This window comes from Ruditapes philippinarum, unplaced genomic scaffold (genome assembly GCF_026571515.1).
Source record: "Ruditapes philippinarum isolate M1 unplaced genomic scaffold, ASM2657151v2 ctg7576_1_1_1_1, whole genome shotgun sequence".
Lineage (NCBI taxonomy): Eukaryota > Metazoa > Mollusca > Bivalvia > Venerida > Veneridae > Ruditapes > Ruditapes philippinarum.
The window spans coordinates 15,402-42,483 of record NW_026859893.1 but is presented as its reverse complement, the minus strand read 5'-3'; the positions used below and the strand labels follow the sequence as shown (position 1 = coordinate 42,483).

Sequence of the window (27,082 nt, the reverse complement as noted above, 5' to 3'; positions counted from 1 at the left end):
ATTAACCACACGTAAGTCACGTGATTCAAACCGCGGGAAAGAGTGTCTTTGTTGTTGGCGTGAAAATGGATGTTGCAGAACAAGTTGCTCGCACTAATCAAGTGAAGGATCAGACAGGAGAGCGATGCCAAAAGCTTTTTCAAGACTTCCTAGAAGAGTATGTTAAGTTTCTAAGCATGTCATGGCTATTTTCTGTCGTATATACTTTGTTTATTTTTGTTGGCAAGTTCTGGTCCACTCCTCTCGCACCTTTACAGCCATGAAATAATCACCTGAAATAATCTTGAGTATGGCGACTCCTTACTTAGTGGAGCAACAAACACATTTTTACCGGTAAAGATTTTGGTGCACTAGCTGTCACAATATATGAGTCGACCTGTTGAGCTTAATTTCGAAGGTGTGACTGTAAAATTGTGTTTGTAGTGTACCCACTGATTGGCTGGGAAAAAAACAAAATATTCTTAATTCCGGAGTATATTACCATTCAATGTTTATGTATAGCTTAGTCTTTTTAGTTTTTTGTATTTTAATGTTAAACCGTGTCAAGTTTTTTGGCAAAATTTATTCGGTCCTACTAAACACTGCTAAGGACTGATAAGGAGCCACAAAGGACTACTAGGGAGGCACAAAGGACCTTAAAATACCTCCTAGGGCATTCTTATAATACATGGTAGTATGTTTAGTGAAAAAAAAAAAAATTAAGAAAAAATATTATTTTGGTGAAAATTTTATGAGTTGCCGGACTGCTAAGGACTGCTCAGATACACAAAAGACTGCTAGGGAGGCACAAAGGACCTTAAAATACGACCTTAGGGCATTCTTGTAATACAAGGTAGGATGTTTAGTGACAAAAAATGTATTATTTTAAGAAAAATATCATTTTAGTGATAAAAATTTATGTTTTGAAAGAGTTGCCGGACCTCTAAGGACTGCTCAGGTGCACTAACAACTGCCAGGGAGGCACAAAGGACCTTAAAATCCTCCTAGAACAATTTTTATAATATATGGTAGTAGGTAATAGACAAAAATGTATTATTGTAAGAAAAAAATATATTTTAGTGATAGAAATTATGTTTTCGATGAGTTGCAGGACCGCTAAAGTGCACAAAGGACTGCTAAGGAGGCACAAAGGACCTTAAAATATTTCCTAGGGAGGCACAAAGGACCTTAAAATACCTGTGAGGGCATTCTTATAATACATGGTAGTATGTTTAGTGACAAAAAATGTATAATTTTAGAAAAAAATATAATTTTGGTGATATAATTTATGCTTTCGATGAGTTGCCCGACCGCTAAGGACTGCTCAGATACACAAAAAGACTGCTAGGGAGGCACAAAGGACCTTAAAATACCGCTAGAACTATTCTTATAATATATGGTAGTAAGTTAATGGACAAAAATGTATTATTGTAAGAAAAAATATAATTTTAGTGATAGAATTTATGTTTCATGAGTTGCAGGACCACTCAGGACTGCTAGGGAGGTACAAAGAATCTTAAAATACCTCCTAGGGGCACAAAGGACTGCTAGGGAGGTCACAAAGGACATTGATATACCTCCTAGGCATTCTTATAATATATGTGGGATGTTTTTAGTGAGAAAAAATGTATAATTTTAAGAAAAAATAAAATTTTGCTGATAGAATTTTTATGTTTTTTTCGATGAGTTGCCAGACCGCTAAAGGACTGCTCAGTAACACAAAAGACTATTAGCGAGGCACAAAGGAGACCTTAAAATCACTCTAGAACATTCTTATAATTATATGGTAGTATGTTTACGTGACAAAAATGTATATTTTAAGAAAAAATATAATTTTTTGTGATAGAATTTATGTTTTCGATGAGTTGCTGGACCGCTAAGGACTGCTCAGGTGCACAAAGGACTGCTAGGGAGGCACAAAGGACCTTATATTACTTCCTAGGGCATTATTAATATATATTGTAGTAAGTTAATAGATAAAAATGTATAATGTTAAGAAAAAATATAATTTTTCCTGATTAGAATTTATGTCTTTGATGAGTTGCAGGACGCTAAGGATTGTTAGGGAGGCACAAAGGACCTTAAAATACTCCTAGGGGCACCAAGGACAACTAGGAGGCACAAGGACCTTAAAGTACCTCCTAAAGCATTGTTTTAATACATGTTAGTATGTTTAATGACAAAAAATGTATATTTTTAAAAAAAATAAATTTTGGTGATAGAATTATGCTTTTGATGAAGTTGCAGGACAGCTAAGGACTGCTAGGGAGGCACAAAGGACCTTAATACTCCTAGGGCATTCTTGTAATATATGGTAGTATATTTTAATGACAAAAAATGTATTATTCTAAGAAAAAATATTAATTTTAGTAATAGAATTTATGCTTTCGATGAGTTTGCCGGACGCTATGGACCGCTAGGGAGGCACAAAGGGCGTTAAAGAACCTCCAAAGAAATTCTTTGTAATATATGGTAGTATGTTTAATGACAAAAAATGTATTACTTTTAAGAAAAAAGTAAAATTTTGGTGATAGAATTTTATGTTTTCGATTAGTTGGCTGGACCACTTAGGACTGCTAAGGTGCACAAAGAACTGCTAGGGAGGCACAAAAGACCTTAAATTAATAATAATTGAGTGTAATAATTCTATTTAATTTTGTTTAGTGAATCTTTCTTTTTTTTTTAATGTTATTTTGGTGTTGATTATTATGTTTTGGATGAGTAACAGGACTGCATAGGATGTGAAAATTGACTAGGTCTTTAAGTAAATGCTCTTATGTGAAGTGTAATCAATGTATCAAAGAATATCACTGTAGTGAATGAAATTATATTATGAAGAATTGAAAGACAGAACAATTTTAAGTTCAAAGGAAATCAGATGTAATAAATGATCAAATAGATAAATTTAACCATGTTACTGGTGCTTATTGATAGTCTAACTATGAAAATGTTACAAAAATTGCATTTTCTCCGGCAATTATGTATAAACAGTTGTCTCTAACATTCCGTCCCTATCATCAGTCACGACAAAACCAACAATAGTGCGTTTGTGACCAGCATGGATCCAGACCAGTCTGCGTATCCGCGCAGTCTGATCAGGATCCATGCTGTTTGGTATCAATTTCTCTACTTGTAGTAGGGTTGGTAAGCGAAACAGCATAGATCCTGATAAGACTGCGTGGATGTGCAGGCTGGTCTGGATCATGCTGGTCGCAAACCCATTATGTTGGTTTGTCATGACGCGGGCTCATATGGTGCTTACTTAAATCTCACAAAGGGAGTTTTATGCTAACATCTCCAAAGCGACTGATATTATTTTTTTCTACAAAAAATTATTTACATGAAATAGATTATATGTTACTCTAACCTTCAGCGGACAAAACAATTTATCACATAATATAAAGCTAAAAAATGAATTTCGGACAAATATAAATATATATAATGGAGCCTGCGTCATGACAAAACTAACATAATGGGTTTTACAACCAGCATGGATCAGACCAGCCTGCGCATCCGCGCAGTCTGATCAGGATCCATGCTGTTGCTATCAATTTCTCTACTTGTAGTAGGGTTGGTAAGCGAACAGCATAGATCCTGATCAGACTGCGTGGATGCGCAGGCTGGTCTGCATCCATGCTGGTCGCAAACCCATAATGTTGGTTTTGTCATGACGCGGCTCATATATATTTTTGTTTTTTGTGTTTTCAAAATAAGGTACTGAAGTGGACAGATGTAACAGAAATGAGCAAATGATTCTTTTTTAATTTTACAATAACACTAAACTTATCTTGTTCTTATGTTGTGTGATATGGAAGTAGTTAGCTTTTGCAACTGTATATAGAAATATTTCACACTAAAATCAAAAAGAATAATCTTAACAAAATAATCTCATCAGGATATATATTCACAGAAAACTATTGAAATAGGATATATAATGTTGAAGTGACATTGTGGTTAAAATTAGTCAATTGTTAAAACATAGATTCTTTAAGATCATTCTTTTTACTTCATTAATAAACAAATCATCTATCCCAGCCCCTCATAAAACAGTTGGATACAGACCAATTTCAGCCCCTCATAAAACAATGGGATATGGATCCTAACTATATATATACAGATGGGGCTGGCACATTATTGGAAGTTAACAAGCTGTATATTGGGAGCTGTGTATTGTATATTGGGATGTGTGATATATTACAAACCAGTGGGGGTGCCAATATAGGGTGATATACTTCAAAACAGTGGGGGGACTTTCTGTTAGAGAATGCCTGTTATTAAGTAAGCTGCAGTAGATCAATTAAGTCTAAATTAAGGATCTATTGAACATTATTTTTTTATTGGCCAAAATATATAGTCAATGAAAAAAACAACCAAAAAACAAAATATATTTCACCACCCTGAATAAAGTATTTGTCTCCATATTCCAGCACATTGTCATATCACTTGACCAATTTAATTATTATAAGAAATAGAAGAAGATCATAAGAAAAATGATTTTAATATATGGATATGACCTCAGTAATGAAAAAGTGATAATAATCAAAATTTGTTTGTAAGCAAAGTCCTAAAAAAATATTTTGAATCTGTAAATTTTAATGAATGATCAGCAGTCCATTTATACTGAAACATTAACATAGAGAACTATCAATACTGAGAAATAATGAACTTATAACACTGAATCATAATAACAGATAATAATGTTACTGACATTTCACATTAATAAACATAAAATTTCATCAATTGGTAGTAATTAATTACAACAATTTAAAAGCAGATCTGTAATTTTTTAAATGAAAATTTTATTTGTTGGTATTTAGTAATTAGAAATTCAAGCTTATGAAAACTTATAATTTACTTCAGTCTGTATAATATCTATTAAAAGAAAAATCTGATTATATCATATATTATTATTTTGTAAAATATATATAGAAAGTTACTGTCTGTATGATAATTTTCTTTAACCCAATGGAAATACATTATCTGAAAATAAAGAATCTTCCTTTCATTATCAATGTTTCTTATTCAATTCAGAACAGTTCATTCAAATGTCTATGCAACTTTTCATTTTGAAATATAAAAAGAAAGAAACTCCTTGATCAAGGAGCTAAATTCTATATATTTTTCCTGAAATTTGTTCTATTTGTTTACATTAATTGTACATTATGTACTATTTAAAGCATATAAAGCTATTATCATTATATTAAAACAAAAACCCCAGGAACTATGAGATTTGAACATCTAGTGTAACATTCCCCCCAAAAATGTAACAAACGCCTCCCTGCGGCATGTAATTTCTGGGTTTTCAAAAAATAATTAGAAAATCATAGAATTTTTGATGTTTTTTTTTAGGAAATGTGTTTGCATATTTGATTTAAGAATGATTTGGTGTATGTATCTTGTTTTTTTAGCTCGACTTTTCTATGAAAAGGGGAGCTATCCTACTCGCCCCGGCGTCGGCGTTAGCGTTAGCGTTAGCGTTGGCGTCACACCTTGGTTAAGTTTTTCGTACCACCCCACTTTATTTCAGAAGTATTACAAGTATGGCTTTGAAACTTACCATACTTGTTCACCATCATAACCTCCATCTACAGACAAGAGTACATAACTCTGTCAAGGTTTTTGACAGAATTATGGCCCTTTTTTTGACTTAGAAAGTGTATTGAGCTTGGTTAAGTTTTTTGTACCACCTCACTTTATTTCAAAACCATTGGAGGTATTGCTTTGAAACTGACCATACTTGTTTACCATCACGACCTTCATCAACAGACAAGAGGACATAACTCTGTCAAGGTTTTTGACAGAATTATGCCCCTTTTTGACTTAGAAAATACATTGAATATGGGTAAAATCCACTTATTGCCTTAACCCTTTGAGATATTGCTTTGAAACTTTTAATGCTATTTCACATCATTACCCCCATCTGTACGCAAGAGAAGGTAACTCTGTCAAGGATTTGTTTTAAAAATTAAGGCCTTTTATCGACTTAGAATCTTGGTTAAGTTTTTTGTACCACCTCACTTTATTTCAAAACCATTGGAGGTATTGCTTTGAAACTGACCATACTTGTTTACCATCACGACCTTCATCAACAGACAAGAGGACATAACTCTGTCAAGGTTTTTGACAGAATTATGCCCCTTTTTGACTTAGAAAATACATTGAATATGGGTAAAATCCACTTATTGCCTTAACCCTTTGAGATATTGCTTTGAAACTTTTAATGCTATTTCACATCATTTCCCCCATCTGTACGCAAGAGAAGGTAACTCTGTCAAGGATTTGTTTTAAAAATTAAGGCCTTTTATCGACTTAGAATCTTGGTTAAGTTTTTAGTACCAGTCCACTTTTTGACTGAACTGTTTGAGATATTAATTTGAAAGTTGGAATACTTGTTTACAATCATGATTCCCAAACATGTCCAGGAGAAGGTAATTCTGTCAAAGATTTTATTTGAATTATGGCCCTTAACTGTCAATGTTTTGTATTATAGGCAAGCACTAAAAAAGTCGAGCGCGCTGTCTTACGGACAGCTCTTGTTTCTTTTCTTCCTATGTTGAAAATTCTGGTTGCTATGGCAACAAATAGCCTGAAATTCAAGATTTCTGATTTAAATTTTTCAGCTTTTTCACTATAAGTTCTTTATTTCTTAAGGTGTTTACTTCAAACTTTAAATATAAGTTTCTGGCCATCAACCACATCATATGTGACAAGGTTTACAACTCTAGCACAAAAATTATCCGTATTACCTCCCTTGAACTTAAAATTTTTATGAAAAAAAAATGTTGTCTTTTTTAAGTAACTTCTTTCTTTCCTAATGCATCCACTTCAAACTTCATATATATGTTTCTTATTATCACTCAACATTTTTGAGAAGGTTAAATACTCTAGCAAGATTATTTCCAGAATTATCTCCTCCTTGAACTTAGATTTTTTTCAAGAAATTGGTATTTTTCACTCCAACTTCTTCATTCCTTATAGGATTTACTTTAAAATTCCACATCATAATAATATGACAAGGTTGTATAAACATAATTTTCTTACTAGGCAGGGAAACTAAACACATTACTGTGATATTGACAAACTTAGAACTCAAAAGATTTAGGCTCATTCATGTCATTCATCCACTGGTAAAATTGAATGGCCAATGGCCCATCAGAATGTTGCTGGGGTTCTAACCGGTAGGGGACTTATGGATTGCTTGCAATACTATGATAATTGCTTGTTAACTTTATTATTTGACATAGATGGTCCATTTACTGTGCAGAAGAGACAATTTGTTCAGCCAATATACACATTTTCAAACATACATGTATATCAAAAAATGTGATTCATAATGAGATGTGTTTGTATATATATTCTTTTATATGTGCTTGTACATTTATATGTAAACTTGAATTTGTTTTGTCAGGATCTGTGTTCATGTATATAGATGTTTTGATATGTGTTTAAGACTGGCTTTATTATTGATATGTTGCTTTTATATAAATATGTATACTTGCATTTTTGTCAGGGTATGTCTTTGTATATAGATGTTATGATGTGTGTTAGAGACCGGCTTCATAAGTGATATATGCTTAAACATAAATGTGTGTACTTGCATTTATTTTGTAATAATATATGTTTATATATAGATGTTTTGGTATGTGTTTAAAATCATAAAGCATAATTCTATCACCAAAATTATATTTTTTCTTAAAATTATACATTTTTTGTCATTAAACATACTACCATGTATTATGAGAATGACCTAACAGGTATTTTAAGGTCCTTTTGTGCCTCCCTAGGAAATATTTTAAGGTCTTTTGTGCCTCCCTAGCAGTCCTTTGCGCACCTGAGCAGTCCTTAGCAGTCCTGCAACTCATCGAAAGCATAAATTCTATCACTAAAATTATATTTTTTCTTACAATAATACATTTTTGTCTATTAACTTACTACCATATATTATGAGAATGTTCTAGGAGGGATTTTTAAGGTCCTTTGTGCCTCCCTAGCAGTTGTAAGTGCACCTGAGCAGTCCTTAGCGGTCCGGCAACTCATCGAAAGCATAAATTCTATCACCATAATTATATTTTTTCTTAAAAATTATACATTTTTTGCCACTAAACATACTACCATATATTTATAGGAATGCCCTAACAGGTATTTTAAGGCCCTTTGTGCATCCCTAGGAAATATTTTAAGTTCTTTTGTGCCTCCCTAGCAGTCCTTTGCGCACCTGAGCAGTCCTTAGCGGTCCTGCAACACATCGAAAACATAAATTCTATCACTAAAATTATATTTTTTCTTACAATAATACATTTTTGTCTATTAACTTACTACCATATATTATGAGAATGTTCTAGGAGGGATTTTAAGGTCCTTTGTGCCTCCCTAGCAGTTGTAAGTGCACCTGAGCAGTCCTTAGCGGTCCGGCAACTCATCGAAAGCATAAATTCTATCACCAAAATTATATTTTTTCTTAAAATTATACATTTTTTTTCCCTAAACATACTACCATGTATTATAAGAATGCCCTAACAGGTATTTTAAGGCCCTTTGTGCCTCCCTAGGAAATATTTTAAGGTCTTTTGTGCCTCCTTAACAGTCCTTTGCACAACTGAGCAGTCCTTAGCGGTCCTGCAACTCTTCGAAAGCATAAATTCTATCACCAAAATTATATTTTTTCTTAAAATTATACATTTTTTGTCACTAAACATACTACCATGTATTATAGGAATGCCCTAACAGGTATTTTAAGGCCCTTTTTGCCTCCCTAGGAAATATTTTAAGTTCTTTTGTGCCTCCCTAGCAGTCCTTTGTGCACCTGAACAGTCCTTAGCGGTCCTGCAACTCATCGAAAGCATAATTTCTATCACAAAAATTATATTTTTTCTTACAATAATACATTTTTGTCTATTAACTTACTACCATATATTATAAGAATGTTCTAGGAGGGATTTTAAGGTCCTTTGTGCCTCCCTAGCAGTTGTTAGTGCACCTGAGCAGTCCTTAGCAGTCCGGCAACTCATCGAAAGCATAAATTCTATCACCAAAATTATATTTTTTCTTAAAATTATACATTTTTTGCCACTAAACATACTACCATGTATTATAGGAATGCCCTAACAGGTATTTTAAGGCCCTTTGTGCCTCCCTAGGAAATATTTTAAGGTCCTTTGTGCCTCCCTAGCAGTCCTTTGTGCACCTTTAGCGGTTTTGCAACTCATCGAAACATAAATTCTATCACTAAAATTATATTTTTTCTTACAATAATACATTTTTGTCTATTAACTTACTACCATATATTATAAGAATGTTCTAGGAGGGATTTTAAGGTCCTTTGTGCCTCCCTAGCAGTTGTAAGTGCACCTGAGCAGTCCTTAGCGGTCCGGCAACTCATCGAAAGCATAAATTCTATCACCAAAATTATATTTTTTCTTAAAATTATACATTTTTTTTCAATAAACATACTACCATGTATTATAAGAATGCCCTAACAGGTATTTTAAGGTCCTTTGTGCCTCCCTAGGAAATATTTTAAGGTCTTTTGTGCCTCCTTAGCAGTCCTTTGCGCACCTGAGCAGTCCTTATCATCGAAAGCATAAATTCTATCACTAAAATGATATTTTTTCTTTAAATAATACATTTTTTGTCACTAAACATACTACCTTGTACCAAAGAATGCCCTAGGAGATATTTTAAGATCCTTTGTGCCTCCCTAGCAGTTCTTTGTATATCTGAGCAGTCCTTAGCGGTCCGGCAACTCATAAAATTTGCACCAAAATAATATTTTTTCTTAAAAATATAATTTTTTTTTCACTAAACATACTACCATGTATTATAAGAATGCCCTAGGAGGTATTTTAAGGTCCTTTGTGCCTCCCTAGTAGTCCTTTGTGGCTCCTTAGCAGTCCTTAGCGGTCCTTAGCAGTGTTTAGTAGGACCCAAATTTATTGTCCAGAATTACAACAATGGACGAATAAATGAGTGATTCAATAAATGAAAGCAGTGCTCTAGATAGCAACAGGGCGATTTGAATGACTAACTCGCCTGTCTGAACTTTGTCGAGTTTAAACATCAAACAAAATGGACTTTGTTGCTCTTTTTTACTTTACTGCATTTGTTGAGTTTGAACATCAAATTGAGGCAATCTACCGGATTAGACCCCTATGTATATTTCAGAATTAAAACTTGTACATCAAATCAAAATGAACTTCGCTGCTCTTTTTAGCTCACCTGTCACAAAGTGACAGGGTGAGCTTTTGTGATCGCTTTTCGTCCGGCGTCCGTCCGTCGTCCGTCCGTCCGTAAACTTTTGCTTTAAATGACATCTCCTCATAAACCACTGAGCCAATTTCATCCAAACTTTACAGGAATGTTCCTTTGGTGGTCACCTTTAAAAATTGTTCAAAGAATTTAATTCCATGCAGAACTCTGGTTGCCATGGCAACCGAAAGAAAAATCTTTAAATATCTTCTTTTAAACAACCCTAAGAGCTAGAGCTTAGATATTTGGCATGAAACATCTTCTAGTGAGTGTCTACCAAGTTTGTTCAAATAAAAGCCCTGGGGTCAAAATTGGCCCCGCCCCAGGGGGTCATTGATTTTCCCTATATGCATATAGTAAAAAACTTAAAAAATCTTCTTTTAAAGAACCCAAAGAGCTAGAGCTAAGATATTTGGCATGAAACATCTTCTAGTGAGTGTCTACCAAGTTTGTTCAAATTAAAGCCCTGGGTCAAAATTGGCCCCGCCCCAGGGGTCATTGATTTTCCCTATATGCATATAGTAAAAACTTAAAAAATCTTCTTTTAAAGAACCGTAAAGGCAAGAGCTTAGATATTTGGCATGAAACATCTTCTAGTGAATGTCTACCAAGTTTGTTCAAATAAAAGCCCTGGGGTCAAAATTGGCTCCGCCCCAGGGGGTCATTGATTTTCCCTATATACATATAGTAAAAACTTAAAAAATCTTCTTTTAAAGAACCCAAAGAGCTAGAGCTAAGATATTTGGCATGAAACATCTTCTAGTGAGTGTCTACCAAGTTTGTTCAAATTAAAGCCCTGGGGTCAAAATTGGCCCCGCCCCGGGGGGTCATTGATTTTCCCTATATGCAAATAGTAAAAACTTAAAAAATCTTCTTTTAAAGAACTCAAAGAGCTATAGCTAAGATATTTAGCATGAAACATGTTCTAATGGGTGTCTACCAAGTATGTTCAAATAAAAGCCCTGGGGTCAAAACTGGCCCCGCCCGAGGGGGGTCATTGATTTTCCTTATATGTCGTAATGTGTATAGCAAAAACTTAAAAATCTTCTTTGAAAAAACCCAAATAAGCTGGAGTTTAGATAGTAAGCATGAAACATCTTTAAGTAAATATCTACAAAGTTTGTTCAAATAAAAGTCCGGGGGTCAAAACTGGCCCTGCCCCAGGGGTGTCATTGTTTTTAACTATATGTGTATAGTAAAAACTTTAAAAATCTTCTTTTAAAAAACCCAATGAGCTAGAACTTAAATGTTTAGCATGAAACATCTTCTTATGGGTGTCTACCAAGTCTGTTCAAATAAACAAATAAAAGCCCTTGGGTAAAAATTGGCCCGGGGCTGGGGGGGGGGGCTATATACAGGTGAGCGACCTCAGGGCCATCATGGCCCTCTTGTTTACTTACTGCATATACAGGTATTTTTGTACTATTCTGAGCTTGTCAATGAATTTAATCCTAATCTCTGGGGGTAACAAAAACTTAACTGGTGATAACTCAGTTACTGCCAATATTTGACTGCAATTTACATACTTATGTGACATGTCAGATATGCAGCTGTATTAGACATAGTGACACTGTAATTTGCAGACTTCCCGAAAGTTAAAAAAAACTGTCAGACATTCGGTCTGACAAACCATGAAAATCTGTCGGACCGAAACGAAATCTGTCAGACCAAATAAAATTGATCAAAATCAAAGAAAAACTTGTGTTTGTATTTCTAAGACACTTTTTGTTTTTAATTTTTTCGCCGTAAAAATCGGCACATTCCGTACAGTGCATTTTCATCTCCTCCCTGTTATACACCAACGATTCATGGTCCTCCTTCCATTTTTCATTAAATTTTGTCTCAGGTCTATTCTTTTCATCCTTTTATTGCTGTTCTGCGCGCTCCTCTGACGAAGATTTTCGTTTTTCCCAGGTTTGGCAGCTTTAGCGACGCCATTTTGTATACATGCGGCTTGGATAAAAGCCGGACATTCGGACCGATCCGGAATAAAAAATCGTCGGACATGATCAAAATTTATCGGACATGTCCGTCGGACCGACGTATTTCGGGAAGTCTGAATTTGATGTAGCCTAAACATTGCAATTAAATGAGCATAATTCTATTATAATTTTTATTCTGTAGGTTTAATGTTGATGGGGAACAGAAATATTTAGCTGAAGTGCAAGAACTGATCCGACCAGAGAGAAATACACTGACTGTAAGTTTTGAAGATGTTGAAAAATATAACCAGCAGCTTGCCACAGCTGTTCTAGAGGAATATTACAGGTAATTGAAATGCCCAGAATTTTGATCTATTTAAATTTAGCAAAATATTATTTTTTTTACTTTTAGAAAGGCTTCTTTGATAGTTTCCTTAAACTGGCTGTCTTAAACCTATGGCCTCTTTCTGTCTAGTTGAAGGTATTTAAAGCTGTGATTTATCTTCATGTGGTTCAAGCACCATATAAAGATAGAAATTTTCACAACCCTGTATGTGTGCTCATGCAAGTTTTAGTGTATTGTAGCCTAAAATATTGATAAATGCCTTGAAAATGAGAATTTTTGTGGATATTTTGGCCTTTTAGAAGTATATAGAATTTTGTAGGATACAAGTTTATGGAATACTAGGGTAAAGAATAGCATGATCCCTTTTACCCAGTGTAATGCTTGCTGTTCTTTCCAACTGTATAGCTTTAACAAAAAGAAAGACAATGGTGTTATTTGTATCCACATGAAGTAGAAAATTTCTTAAGTTCTGTTGATTTTTGAATGAAGACTTTTTATTAAGATTTTATTTATAACATATTTTAGTGGAGATTTTCATTAAAAGGTCAGTGTTATTTATGTTGGTAAGTTGTGTTTATTTTCAGAGTGTACCCATATTTGTGCCGAGCAGTACGCAACTATGCCAAAGATTGGGGACAGATCCCACCCAATAAAGAATTTTATGTCAGTTTCATTGATGTTCCATCCAGGCTAAAGTAAGGTTCTAAATATGATGTAGTTTAATGTATAAAACTCTTTTCGTTACTTGAAATGCTAATTGGTTGTTTGCATAAGTCCTATAGTTAAGATTTAGAAAAAGCATTTGAATTTTGCAAACTTTTTGAGAGAGTAACAATTCAAATCTAGGTGTATGGAATCTTCTGCAGAGACTTAGAAAATTTTTAAGATATGAATTGTATTGACAACTTGATGGCTCTTTATTGATGGTATTTAAAATTTTGATGTTTCTTTTTAATCAGAGTAAGAGAATTGACCACAGCTAAGATAGGGACCTTACTACGTATAACTGGTCAGGTTGTACGCACCCACCCTGTACATCCAGAGCTTGTCAGTGGCACATTTATGTGTCTGGAGTGTAGAACTATTATCAAAGATGTTGAACAACAATTTAAATTCACACAGGTTTGTTTTTATCTTGAACATTATTTGTGGTCATTAAGTTCTTAACCAATGCTATTTTAATATCCTTATTAGTCATTGAGAGAGGAATGATTTTAAATAAGGATAAAATGGTCAAAAGAATGTTTTCATAATTGCTTATGTGCATGAATTTCAGGGAATAGTTCCAGTTACAGCACAGAAACATCCCTATGGCTATCTTCTATATTTAATTAAATATGAAAAAAATTTCTTACTGTTTTAACAGATTTTATTAACTTGTGCAATTAGCAGTGTTCTACTGGTCTTGTTAATGAAGTAACGGTACATTGTTTGATGTTTAAGGTTTTTGTTAAAAAAACTGTTATATTTCGTTAAGTGATTTTGTTTTTTACAACAGCCAAGTATATGCAGAAACCCAGTATGCAACAATAGGTCAAAGTTCATGCTAGATGTGAACAAGTCACGATTTGTAGACTTCCAGAAAGTTAGAATACAGGAAACCCAAGCTGAGTTACCTCGAGGAAGCATACCTAGGAGGTAAGTTGTTCCTCTATTTTCAGGTTAATTTGCCTTGGGGGGTGGGGGAGCTCTGTGCTGATTGTGAACTTGCTAAATGTCTTTTCTGGATATTTTCCTGTCATCTTCCTAGTGGTAGTCATACCAGAAGTTTATTTGTTATACCCCCGCACAACAAAGTTGTAAGGGGGGTATACTGGAATCAGCTTGTCCGTCCGTCCGGCTGTCCGTCCGTCCGGCCGTCCGTCCGTCCGGCCGTCGGTTTTTTCTTGTCCGCCCAATAACTTAAGATTCCTTTGACCCTTAGTCTTCATATTTGGCATGGAGGTTAGTCATGATTAGTAGATGACCCTATTGATTTTGAGGTCACTAGGTCAAAGGTCAAGGTCACAGGGGCCTTGACTTCAAAAAGCTTGTCCGCCCAATAACTTAAGATTCCTTTGACCCTTAGTCTTCATATTTGGCATGGAGGTTAGTCATGATTAGTAGATGACCCCTATTGATTTTGAGGTCACTAGGTCAAAGGTCAAGGTCACAGGGGCCTTGACTTCAAAAAGCTTGTCCGCCCAATAACTTAAGATTCCTTTGACCCTTAGTCTTCATATTTGGCATGGAGGTTAGTCATGATTAGTAGATGACCCCTATTGATTTTGAGGTCACTAGGTCAAAGGTCAAGGTCACAGGGGCCTTGACTTCAAAAAGCTTGTCCGCCCAATAACTTAAGATTCCTTTGACCCTTAGTCTTCATATTTGGCATGGAGGTTAGTCATGATTAGTAGATGACCCCTATTGATTTTGAGGTCACTAGGTCAAAGGTCAAGGTCACAGGGGCCTTGACTTCAAAAAGCTTGTCCGCCCAATAACTTAAGATTCCTTTGACCCTTAGTCTTCATATTTGGCATGGAGGTTAGTCATGATAAGTAGATGACCCCTATTGATTTTGAGGTCACCAGGTCAAAGGTCAAGGTCACAGGGACTTTGACTTCAAAAACTTTGTCTGCCCAATAACTTAAGATTCCTTTGACCCACAGTCTTCATATTTGACATGGATGTTGATCATGATTAGTAGATGACCCCTTTTGATTTTGAGGTCACTGGATCAAAGGTCAAGGTCATAGGGACTTTGACTTCAAAAAGTTTGTCCACCCATTAACTTAAGATTCCTTTGACCCACAGTCTTCATATTTGGTATGGATGTTGATCATGACTATAAGGTGACCCCTATTGATTTTGAGGTCACTGGGTCAAAGGTCAAGGTCACAGGGACCTTGACAAAAAAAAAGCTTTTCTTCTCAATTGCTAAAGAATGTCCTGTCCGCAATGTATTTATTTTGACATTTTCACATTTGAAGCATGTAGAATACATAACTTAGCAATGCACTGGCTTAGTAACCTCAGATTTGGCAGGGAGGTTGTCCTTGAGCTCTAAATGGCCACTGTTGATTCTGACAAAGTGGTATGCGGGGGTATTCACGCCATGATAGTGGCAGTTCTAGTTAAAACTGACTGTGCATAATCCTAAAACACTGTGTAATTAATATTGATGTTTGTGTGTGGATTTAGTTTTAATCTTTACATTTGCATAATAATATACTTAAAATTTACAGATTAAGTAGGAAGCTTAAACAGCTTTTTTGGAAACTCTCTTTCCATAAGTGTTAACTGTGTATGGATTTCATTGACATTGCAGTGTCGAGGTCTTGATTCTGTGTTGATTGCCATTTACTATTGTCAGTGTAGAGGTATTAATTGTGTGTTGATTTACTATTGGCTGTGTAGAGGTATTAATTGTGTGTTGATTTACTATTGCAGTGTAGAGGTATTAATTGTGTGTTGATTTACTTTTGGCAGTGTAAAGGTATTAATTGTGTGTTGATTTACTATTGCAGTGTAGAGGTATTAATTGTGTGTTGATTTACTATTGGCTGTGTAGAGGTATTAATTGTGTGTTGATTTACTTTTGGCAGTGTAGAGGTATTAATTGTGTGTTGATTTACTATTGCAGTGTAGAGGTATTAATTGTGTGTTGATTTACTATTGTAGTGTTGAAGTGGTGTTGAGAGCTGAGGCAGTTGAGATGGCACAAGCAGGAGATAAATGTGACTTTACCGGAACTCTTATTGTTGTACCAGATGTGAGCACTTTATCTACCGCAGGTTGGTCATTAAATGACATTTTAAATGGCTTTAAAAAATAAAAATTGATAAGTGTTGTGTAACATTTATAAGAAGACACTTTATAAGTGTCCTGATATTAAGCACAAACTGTTGAAGATTTATTTGGAATCACCATGACAGGTGACATCTTGATTTAAAATTGAAGAATTGAGATTCACTTGTGCTCAACATAATTTTTTATGCTCCCCGAAAAATTCGGGGGAGCATATAGTCGTCAGGCTGTCCGTCCATTAGTCCGTACGTATGGATTTTACTACTATGTCACAGAAATGATCACCATATTGAGACAACGTGACGCCCGCAGCATTTGGGTTGCTACCTTGCAGCAAAATCATGTCCGGCCTATAACTTCGTTATTTGAAGTCGGATTTTACCACTATTTCACAGAAATGATCACCATATTGTGACATGTCGCCAGCAGCATTTGGGTTGCTACCTTAAAGGTCAAGATCACAGCATGACCTTGCAGCAAAATCGTATCCGGCCCATAACTTCGTTATTTGAGGTCGGATTTTACAACTATTTCACAGAAAAGATCACCATATTGAGACGACGTGTCACGGGCAAGTTGGTAGTTAGATCTCATCGAGTAGATGTGCAGTGCAAAGAACAGTAACTCTGCCTAGCCTAAGTTTGGAATTATCTCATTTTGAACTTTGTCTGGGACATAACTCTCAAAACTACAAAAGTTATAGTTTTCTGTGTCCAAAACCTACCCGGTTCAACCGGCTCTTGTTTGGAAAGTCTGACAAGAGGAAATAGCATCTGAATAAAATCAAAGCTGTTTACTTACATCAAAAATTTTGAATCGGGGGTGGTGGTTAAGTTTTTCTTCTATGTAAAATGTTGCAGAGGGGATATCTGTTTACTGTAGTCTTGGAAATGAATATTTGTTCTGATACATTTAAGGTGCTAGAGCCGAGACTTCAGCTAAAGTATCAGCTAACTCAGGATATGAGAATGAAGGTGTACGAGGCCTGAAGGCACTTGGTGTACGAGACTTGAACTACAGAATGGCTTACCTGGCATGTACAGTCACCTCAACAAATGCAAGGGTGAGTCTATGTTATAACTTGAAAAATATATATGAGTTGATGATTTTGGTAATGACTAAAAAATGTCCGATATGGGAGGGATATGGATGGTGTATTGCTTGAATTTTGTGACTATGGAAGTTTATGATGATGGAATTTAAAAGTGTCATGTGAATGAGCTTTTAAATATGTTATACTTTGCGTAGAGGAAAAAACTTAGTCAAAACTGCCAGCCTCTTGTATTTCTTAGGTTTATGCTATACGGCAATTAAAGGTTGGTTCTTTTTCGACATACAACTTTTCAAAGAATTATTCAAAGGCCTCTTATTTCACTACCAAGCTCTTGCTTTGTGGACAACTCACATTTTCCATATTTTAGAGGAAAAAATGCTCTTGCTTTAGGAATGCCGTATTTTACTAGTTAAACTTATTGCCTGTAAATTTCCTGTAAAGTGGCTTTTTGCAGTAACTCACAATATAATGGAAGTGAAATTATTGAAACCATTTTCTCACCCTCCCTTATTGCCCTCTAGTTTGGTGGAAGCTCCTTGAAGGAGGAAGAAATGACAGCTGAGAATGTTAAGAAACAGATGACAGATGAAGAATGGCAGAAAGTTTACGAGATGTCCAGAGATAAAAATCTGTATCAAAATCTCTGCTCTAGTCTGTTCCCAACTATACACGGTAATGTTTTATACTTGGTTATATGTACAGTTATATCTCATTATGAGGGTTTATCTTAACTATTAGCCTGCTGGTATTGCTTGAATCTACCAATATGACCAGTGCAGGCCTAGGTCAGTGGGCACATCTATGCCATCTGATCATAGTCTGTATTTTTCGTTATTCAGTCAGTACTTGTTTTGAAATTTTTCCGTAAAAAAAATGATGGTTTTGGCCAGATTGAAATATTTCAAATGTTTAGTCACAAATTAGTGTGAGAGAGGTTAGGATAGGCAGGTATAATAAATGCCAGCCTGAAAGGAATGTAGAAGCACATTACCGGAAGTAGCAGTTTGACTTGTACATCTTAAAGGGCGTTTTACCCAGGCATCATGTCATTATTTAACCCCAGGTTCAAATGAGTTTGAATTGGTAGTTTCAAATCATTGCCTGTATCAAGATTCTTTATTCCAAACTTCTTGAAACTGCAGTTTAATGATTTGTATAAATTGGGAAGAACCTTAAAAACACTTAGAAAATGTGTGATTTACGCATGGAAATATTCCCTTAAAATGTAAATATTAGGTATTTAACCATTTTAAAATTTTGATGAAAATTGCCTTTTTGAAAGTTTCACTTGATGATTTTGTGTTCCTTTCAACATTCAAAGTGAAAGGTATTTCAGCATCAAAAAATCAAAAAAACAGTTGAATAAACCAACATTGTATGGTCTGTTTAGATATGCAGGCTGTCCTTGCTCTATGCTTATAGCAAATGCTGATAACTTTGGTTAAGGTTAAGCATCAGTATAAACATGTCACTCTCAATTAGAAATGTTTAAATCATTCTACTGTTGTTAATAAATAGAAAATGTTGCTACAAGATCCTGTAGTTAATTTGTTTTAGTTCATTAACAAAAAGTTGTATTAAGTTATTGTTAAGATAATTCATTTTTCTTTACAGGTAATGATGAAATAAAGCTAAGTTATTGTTAAGATAATACATATTTCTTTATAGGTAATGATGAAATAAAGCGAGGAATTTTGCTGATGTTGTTTGGTGGTGTTCCTAAACAGACGCTAGAACAAACAAAGCTTAGAGGTGATATAAACATCTGTATAGTTGGTGACCCTAGTACCGCGAAGTCGCAGTTCCTGAAACAAGTAGAGGAGTTCAGTCCACGTGCGGTGTACACCAGTGGGAAGGCAAGTACAGCAGCAGGTTTGACTGCGGCTGTTGTTAGGGACGAGGAATCTCACGAGTTTGTGATCGAGGCTGGAGCCCTGATGTTAGCTGATAACGGTGTTTGCTGTATTGATGAGTTTGACAAGATGGACCCAAAAGATCAGGTGGCAATTCACGAGGCTATGGAACAGCAGACCATCTCTATAACTAAAGCAGGCGTCCGAGTAAGTAGTATATGATCATAACAGATTAAGTAACTCAAAGTAAGTACCTCTGCATCTGTGTTTGAGTGGTTAAGGTCATTGACTTCAAGCCACTTGCTTTTAAGTTCTCACCACAGAAGTGTTGTCAGATTCTACATGTACAAGCTATCCAGCTAGCTTATAGAACGTCAGTGATTGTACTCATGTGCCTGAAATAATGTACAAACTACAAAGGGGCAACTGAGGTCTTCCTTCACCAGTAAATCTTGAAAGTCATTGTGTTGGTGCGACGTAAAACCCAACCCACCCAAAGATTACTTTGGTCATAAAAAAACGCTTCAGAAACCTCTATACAAAGAGAGATTTTGTATTTTATTGTCATTCAAATGCCACCTTTGATACTTTTCAATAGAGAATACTGGTCATATTTGCTTCAAGTTTTTTAAAATGTATGTATTTGTGACTTTTTGTTATTTTTTCTCAGGCTACATTGAATGCGAGAACATCTATTCTGGCTGCAGCTAATCCTATTGGAGGACGATATGACAGATCAAAGTCACTGAAGCAGAACATCACACTGACAGCACCCATCATGTCCAGATTTGATCTCTTCTTTATTCTTGTTGATGAATGTAATGAAGTAAGTTCTTGTAGATTTTCTCTGGGCATTGTATTCCCACCTTTCAAGTAGTGTATACAGAATTTATATAAGTTTGATTGTGTAGGAAGCTATAAGCTTATTACTGTACAATGGAATCCATTCCTGGAACCAACAGTTACTGAGCAATTTGGAAAAAGATTTTTGTTCAAGAAAACAACGGCTTGTCCCTGACATTTTTATATCCCCGAAACGAAGTTGGGGGTGGGGGTGTATATAGGAGTCACTCGATGGTCGGTCGGTCAAGCCGTCCGTTGCATTTTCCTTGCCGGAGCATAACTTGAAGACTAATGGTTGGAATTCAATATAACTTCATACAATGGTCAAGCACATTGAGAGGAAGTGCTGTGCACAATAACCATAACTCCATCTTGACTAATAAAGAGTTATTGCTCTTTGTTACTTTTCCTTGTCTGGAGCATAACTTGAAAATTATTGGTTGGAATTCAAAACAACTTCATTCAATGGTCAAGCACAATAAGGGAAAGTGCAGTGCACAAGAACCATAACTCTATCTAAAGTAATTACAAAGTTATTGCCCTTTGTTACTTTACCATTGCTTTCTTTTGTCCGGACCATAACTTGAAGACTAATGGTTGGAATTCAATATAACTTCATACAATGGTCAAGCACATTGAGAGGAAGTGCTGTGCATAATAACCATAACTCCATCTTGACTAATACAGAGTTATTGCCCTTTGTTACTTTTCCTTGTCTGGAGCATAACTTGAAAACTACAAGTTGGAATTCAATACAACTTCATACAATGGTCAAGCACAATAAGAGGAAGTGCAGTGCACAAGAACCATAACTCCATCTTGGCGTATTACAAAGTTATTGCCCTTTGTTACTTTTACTTGTCAGGAGCATAACTTGAAAACTACAAGTTGGAATTCAATGCAACTTCATACAATCATCAAGCACATTAAGAGAAGTGCAGTGCACAAGAACAATAACACCATTTGACAAATAACAGAGTTATTGCCCTTTGATACTTTTCCTTGTCCGGAGCATAACTTAAAAAACTAATGTTAAGAATTCAATAAAACTTCATTCAATGGTCAAGTGTAATGAGAGGAAATGCAGTACTCAACAAGCCTAACTCTTTTTGGACTTTTTACAAAGTAATTCAATAAAACTTCATCAATCACAATGGTCAACCATATTGAAAGGAAATGCAACATTTATCTTTCATTGCCCACAACCATAACTCTATTTCAGTTCTTTTGCAAGGTATTCTGTTACTAGTAACTTCCTCATTTCCGAAGCAGTCTTGCGGGGGTATTAATCACATTTAGTGATAGTTCTAGTTTGATTTATTGAAAAGATGAACTGGCATTGCAGATTTCAGAAACAATGAAAACAAGTTACAAGTAGTTTCACATCGCATGCTTGTAAATGCCTAAAGAACTTTAGATTTCATTATATAAATAGATTCTGTTCAACTTGCCTATTCAAAAAAACGGAAAACTATGTTATTTCTCAAATGATTCATTGAAGTTTGACTCTTCAACATTAGAGATTAAATTTTTTATATTTATATGTCCTTTTAATGGTCTTTCACATAAATACTAAAAAAAAAAAAAAAAAAAAAAAAAAAAAAAAAAAGTTAAAAGACTAATTTATACAATTGAAGAAGCAGACAAGAATAATTAAAGAGCATTATTCTTCTGTAATAAATGTAATAAATTAAATTAGCTTATCAAATTTGTAAAGAGTTATGATAAATTATAGAACTACGTGTCAGTGCATTAGGTAATAATATTAATATTTGTAGGTAACAGATTATGCTATAGCCCGGCGTATTGTAGACCTTCACAGTCGTAACGAGGAGTCAGTAGATCGTGTTTACTGTGTGGAGGATATTATGAGATATCTGATGTTTGCCAGGCAGTTCAAACCCAAGGTAATTGCTAATCTATGAAAGCATTAGTCAAGTGTTTACCACATACAGAATCTGTATTATAATTGAAAGATTAAATGCAGAGCTTCTTTCTAACATTGTTTCTAATGAATGAAAAATATCAACCTATGTAATGAAAACAACATTTATTTAATGCAGAGGTTATTTTGTGTCTTATTTGTGAGTTAAAAAATGAAACGCTGACTGCAACTTAATATGGTTGAAGCAGTATTATTACTACATATCATATACCTGTCCTGATTTTGTGACTGTATAAAATGGTATTGCACAGCCGTGCATATGTTTTGGCATGATGTCATTTGCCTTACACCAATGTAGTGTAAAGACCAGCTAAATGTTAGCATGATGCTATAGACGTATCAATGAAAATGATTCATTTTGACTTTAAACAGAGGCTCGCATATTACAATTTTATTCAACTTTTTCAATTAATTCAGTATTGAACCTTCATTTAATATCCTTAATTTACGATAAGCGTTTCTAGAATTCTATGAATTTTGTGTTAAATGTAATCTTAGTTTTAAGAAATATGAAATATGAGCATTCAGTAAGGTTATTGTCTTTACTTGAACCAAATAGAATGAATATATGTGAGCAAGTTAGTTATTGTTGATATCTTGTAACAGATCAGTAAGGAAGCACAGGATTATATGATTGAGGAATATAAGAGACTAAGACAAAGGGACGGCACTGGGGCAGCCAAGTCAGCGTGGAGGATCACAGTACGTCAGCTGGAGAGTATGATCCGGTTGTCGGAGGGTATGGCCAGGATGCACTGTCAAGATGAGGTATAATTGTTGTGGTGATTTTTTTTAGAACGGTTAATGTTGAGGAATGTAAAGTTTTGTGATTATAGTTCTTTGGACCTAGTGATGTCCTATAAACAATACTTGTATCAAGATAATTGAAGTATTAACTGATGATGTAACTGAAAAATTAATTTTGATATTGGATTTAAATTGACTAAAGTGTACCTTATATATTCAGGTTCAGCCCAAGCACGTGAAGGAAGCGTTCCGGTTGTTGAACAAGTCAATTATACGTGTAGAACAACCAGACATTCATCTAGAGGAGGAGGAGGACGAACAAGATCAACAAGATGTCGAGATGGAAGTTGATGAAAGTGAGTCAAATGTTCGCATTATTTTATAGCCATATCATCAAATAACCAAATGTATATGGCTAGAGTTTGTTGCTTCCCTTGGATTAACTAAATGCACTATACCCCTGGTTTAACCAGTGCAGTGCAATAGATAAGTTGCTAAACCAAGTGCATTAAGAAATATTTAATTGCTGGCCTTGGTTGAACCAGACTTGGTTGCTTCCCTTGGTTTGAGAACGAGATATTTTTGAAACTGTTGTATATCACTGAAATGCTTTCAAAGCTCAAAATAAAATTACTTGCAACATTATTCTAGATTTTTATGCCCCCACAATGTGGGAGCATATAGCGTTGCACTTGTCCGTCCGTCCGTCTGTCAGTCTGCACGCACTACCGAATAAGGATAGGGGGCCATCTAACTGTAAACAGAACAAAAGAGAACAATAGAGTTCATTCCGTAACAATAGAGTTAGGGGCCATTGGCCCTCTATTAAACAATAGAAAATAACAAAAGAAATGGCCCCTTATTCCATTTCAGCCGGACGTCCGTCCGTATGTCCCGAAATCTTGTGAACGCAACTCCTCTTAAACCGGATGGCAGATTTTGCTTAAACTTACAGGGATGAACAACCTTAATGTGTAGATAGTAGTAAAGGAAGGAATTTTCACTGCGACCAAATTTTACAGAATTATGGCCCTTTGTTGATTTTTTCACTATATACTATGTAGAAATTTTGTGAATGCAACACCTCTTAAACCGGATGGCAGATTTTGCTTAAACTTCCAGGGATGAACAACCTTAATGTGTAGATGGTAGTAAAGGAAGGAATTTTTGCTGCGACCAAATTAAACAGAATTATGGCCCTTTGTTGATTTTTCACTATATACTATGTAGAAATTTTGTGAATGCAACTCCTCTTAAACCGGATGGCAGATTTTGCTTAAACTTACAGGGATGAACAACCTTAAGGTGTAGATGGTAGTAAAGGAAGGAATTTTTGCTGCGACCAAATTTTACAGAATTATGGCCCTTTGTTGATTTTTTCACTATATACTATGTAGAAATTTTGTGAACGCAACTCCTCTTAAACCGGATGGCAGATTTTGCTTTAACTTCCAGGGATTAACAACCTTAATGTGTAGATGGTAGTTAAGGAAGGAATTTTTGCTGTGACCATAATTTAACAGAATTATGGCCCTTTGTTGATTTTTAGTTTTCAACTTGTGGCACATGTAGTCCAAAAAATATTTGACCTAGAGTCATAAGATTGACAGAACAGTGGCGTGTTGGGGCATCCGTGTCCTATGGACACATTTCTAGTTATAGGCGACTTTAGTTTTTAATTTAATTTTAGAATTATCACGTAAACTGCAGGTAAGACATGTTTGTAAGAGAATAAATATTGTATATTAATATATTAAACATTTTTTTCAACTATGAGATAATATAAGCTTTATTTGATTTGTTTAGATACTCCACCAGCTACTGATAAGCCCGAGGAGAACCAAGCAGCTGCTGGTCACCCGAAGAAGGGCCTCAAATTGTCATATGATGAGTACAAACAGATGGCTAACCTCATGGTATTGTACATGAGGAAATCGGAGGAAGAATCTGATGGTAAGACACAATGTTTTATGTCCTATTGCTGCAGCCATCTCACCACTGTGGTGATGTTTTGTGTTACATTTAATAAAGGTTTTGCATGTGACTTTGGAATCTTGCAAGCACTAAGATATAAGGGTCATAGTTATTGTTTACTGTTCAATACTTGTATCTCAAGCATGGATTCTCTTGAGGGACAAAGTCTGTCTGTCTCATCTGAAGCATTTCTTTACTTGTTCCAATGATAATTATCAAGTAAATTCTGTAAATTATTTCTTTTGTCCATATAGGCAGTGGGACAGTCTGAACAAGGCTGTCCAATATAGACAATTGATTTGCTGTTTCTGAATTTTACTCAATTATGCACACTTGGGAAATGTTTTTGTTTTGTGTGCAAGTTGGGTATCTTTAAGTGTGCTTCATGCTGAACTTTTCGAGTCCTAATTGAATATTGTCGTTTAACATATACCAGTAGATTTTATATCGTTGTAATTTGATTCCTATCTTTCAGAATCTGACACCGCTGGTTTACGTCGCAGTAACCTGATAAGCTGGTACCTTGGTGAGATGGAGAGTGAAATCGAATCCGAGGCGGAGCTCATCGAGAAAAAATCTGTGGTAGAGAAAGTACTAGATCGCCTAGTACATCATGTAAGTTGTTACGTTAAATAAGACCGATATGAAACTATTTCATTTTTAATGAACGTTGTATTAACCAACAAAGGGGATTGCTAGCAAGTTTTGGGAACAGAAGCTAAAGGGGATTATAATTCCTGGTCAGTCATTACATACAAGAAAGTTTAATTTTGTTGCTTTACCTGGCGTTATAAAGTTGTAGTGAAGAAGAGTGACATGGAACCTATTTCATTTTTAATGAACTTGTATTGACTAACAATAGGGGATTGCTACAAAGTTTGGGGACCAGAAGCTAAAAAGATATTATTCCTAGTCATTAATTACATATAAGAAAGCTCAATTATTGTTGTTATATTACCTGGCATAACAAACTTGTACGAAACAGAGTGTATTCTGAAATTAGCTTGTCTACTCGTACATTTTTTTGATCAGACGAGTATAAAGGTGAAACTGTAAAGGTGGTTTGATTTAGTAAGTGCATAGTGTAACAACTATAATACATCTTATATATGTCATAATTTAGGATTTATTTACTATGTTTACAGGACCATGTTCTTATTGAGCTAACACAGACTGGACTTGGGAAAAGATTAAAAAAAGATGATGAGAGTTTAATTAAAGAGGATGACCCATTCCTTGTTGTACATCCAAACTATGTGGTGGACTGAGAGACCAAAAAATGTAGAATTCACAAATCTGTATCTGTTATTACTCCAAAATGAAATTTACAAGATCTGAAACTTACGGTTCGAAATAATATTTCTTTAAACCTTTTGTAACAAAGCATTGATATTTTTGTCAGCAAAATATTTTCAATTTACTTTTATAATCATTGATTTATTACATAGATTAATTCTTGTTGGGGTAAAAAAAAGAATTGTGTTGTAGTTAAATAACAAAACAGTAAGGATTTCCTTTAAAGTGCACTCGATCTATAAACTTAGCACCATTGGGTAGGGTATTGCAAGTTGCATTGTTAATTTACTTGCACACAATCTGCAATTATTTAAGAAGATTTTGTACAATATATCAGATTATGATAAATTGGATTATGCTTTGTCTTTTGTAATCTATATACAATTTGCCTGTCTAAATTTTTACGTATATTTTGTACATGTTCAATATATATGATGATTTTTGATATACATAAATAATCTAAGCTGGTAACGGGACCAATTTTGTACAATGTTCACCAGAATATTTTCAGTATGTGTTCAAAAAATCATGTGTTCACTTGTTACAAATTTTGTTATGTTTAAGAATATGTGTTTAAAACTAATGTGTTCAAAAAACCTTGTTATCTATAAGGGTATGTGTTCAAAGGTGATGTGTTCATCCAACTATTCTTGTTATCTATAAGGGTATGTGTTCAAAGGTGATGTGTTCATCCAACTATTCTTGTTATCTATAAGGGTATGTGTTCAAAGGTGATGTGTTCATCCAACTATTCTTGTTATCTATAAGGGTATGTGTTAAAAAATAATGTGTTCAATTGTAAAAAAATGCTTTTTCTTTGAAAAAAAAATATGTTTGATATCTTTTTCTTGGTACTCTATACTTCCAGTAATACATAATTGTATAAAACTTTTGTCATTTAAGTCTTTGTATTGTTTTATACAAACTTAACTGTAGAGACTTCTTTTGTTGAAAAATTATTAGAAATGATTTTGAACTTTTTAAGAAGACCCAATTAACTGTAAGTGCTTGTATGTTATAAAATATTTGTTCTGTAAATAAGTCACTATTGAGATAATTAAAAAGAAAGAAAAATAGAAATTTAGAAGAAAA

General features: G+C 34.6%; 1 protein-coding gene across 1 annotated transcript; it reads left to right on the top strand.

The window, feature by feature from the left end:
• Positions 1 to 27,082, top strand: LOC132758218 (zygotic DNA replication licensing factor mcm6-B-like). The gene is made up of 16 exons (XM_060749773.1): positions 1 to 157; positions 12,349 to 12,492; positions 13,077 to 13,187; positions 13,452 to 13,614; positions 13,991 to 14,130; positions 16,153 to 16,265; positions 17,196 to 17,341; positions 17,854 to 18,004; positions 19,001 to 19,392; positions 19,856 to 20,011; positions 21,807 to 21,935; positions 22,580 to 22,741; positions 22,941 to 23,076; positions 24,527 to 24,673; positions 25,170 to 25,309; positions 25,840 to 27,082. The coding sequence occupies exons 1-16, from the start codon at positions 66 to 68 to the stop codon at positions 25,960 to 25,962; spliced, it is 2,445 nt and encodes an 814-aa protein (XP_060605756.1). The 5' UTR covers positions 1 to 65; the 3' UTR covers positions 25,963 to 27,082.

Coding starts and splice junctions, on each gene's coding strand:
- LOC132758218 (XM_060749773.1), top strand. CDS start 66: ATGGATGTTGCAGAACAAGTTGCTCGCACTAATCAAGTGAAGGATCAG. Junction 18,005..19,000: donor TCTGTTCCCAACTATACACG/GTAATGTTTTAT, acceptor ATTTCTTTATAG/GTAATGATGAAATAAAGCGA. Junction 22,742..22,940: donor GGATGCACTGTCAAGATGAG/GTATAATTGTTG, acceptor TTATATATTCAG/GTTCAGCCCAAGCACGTGAA.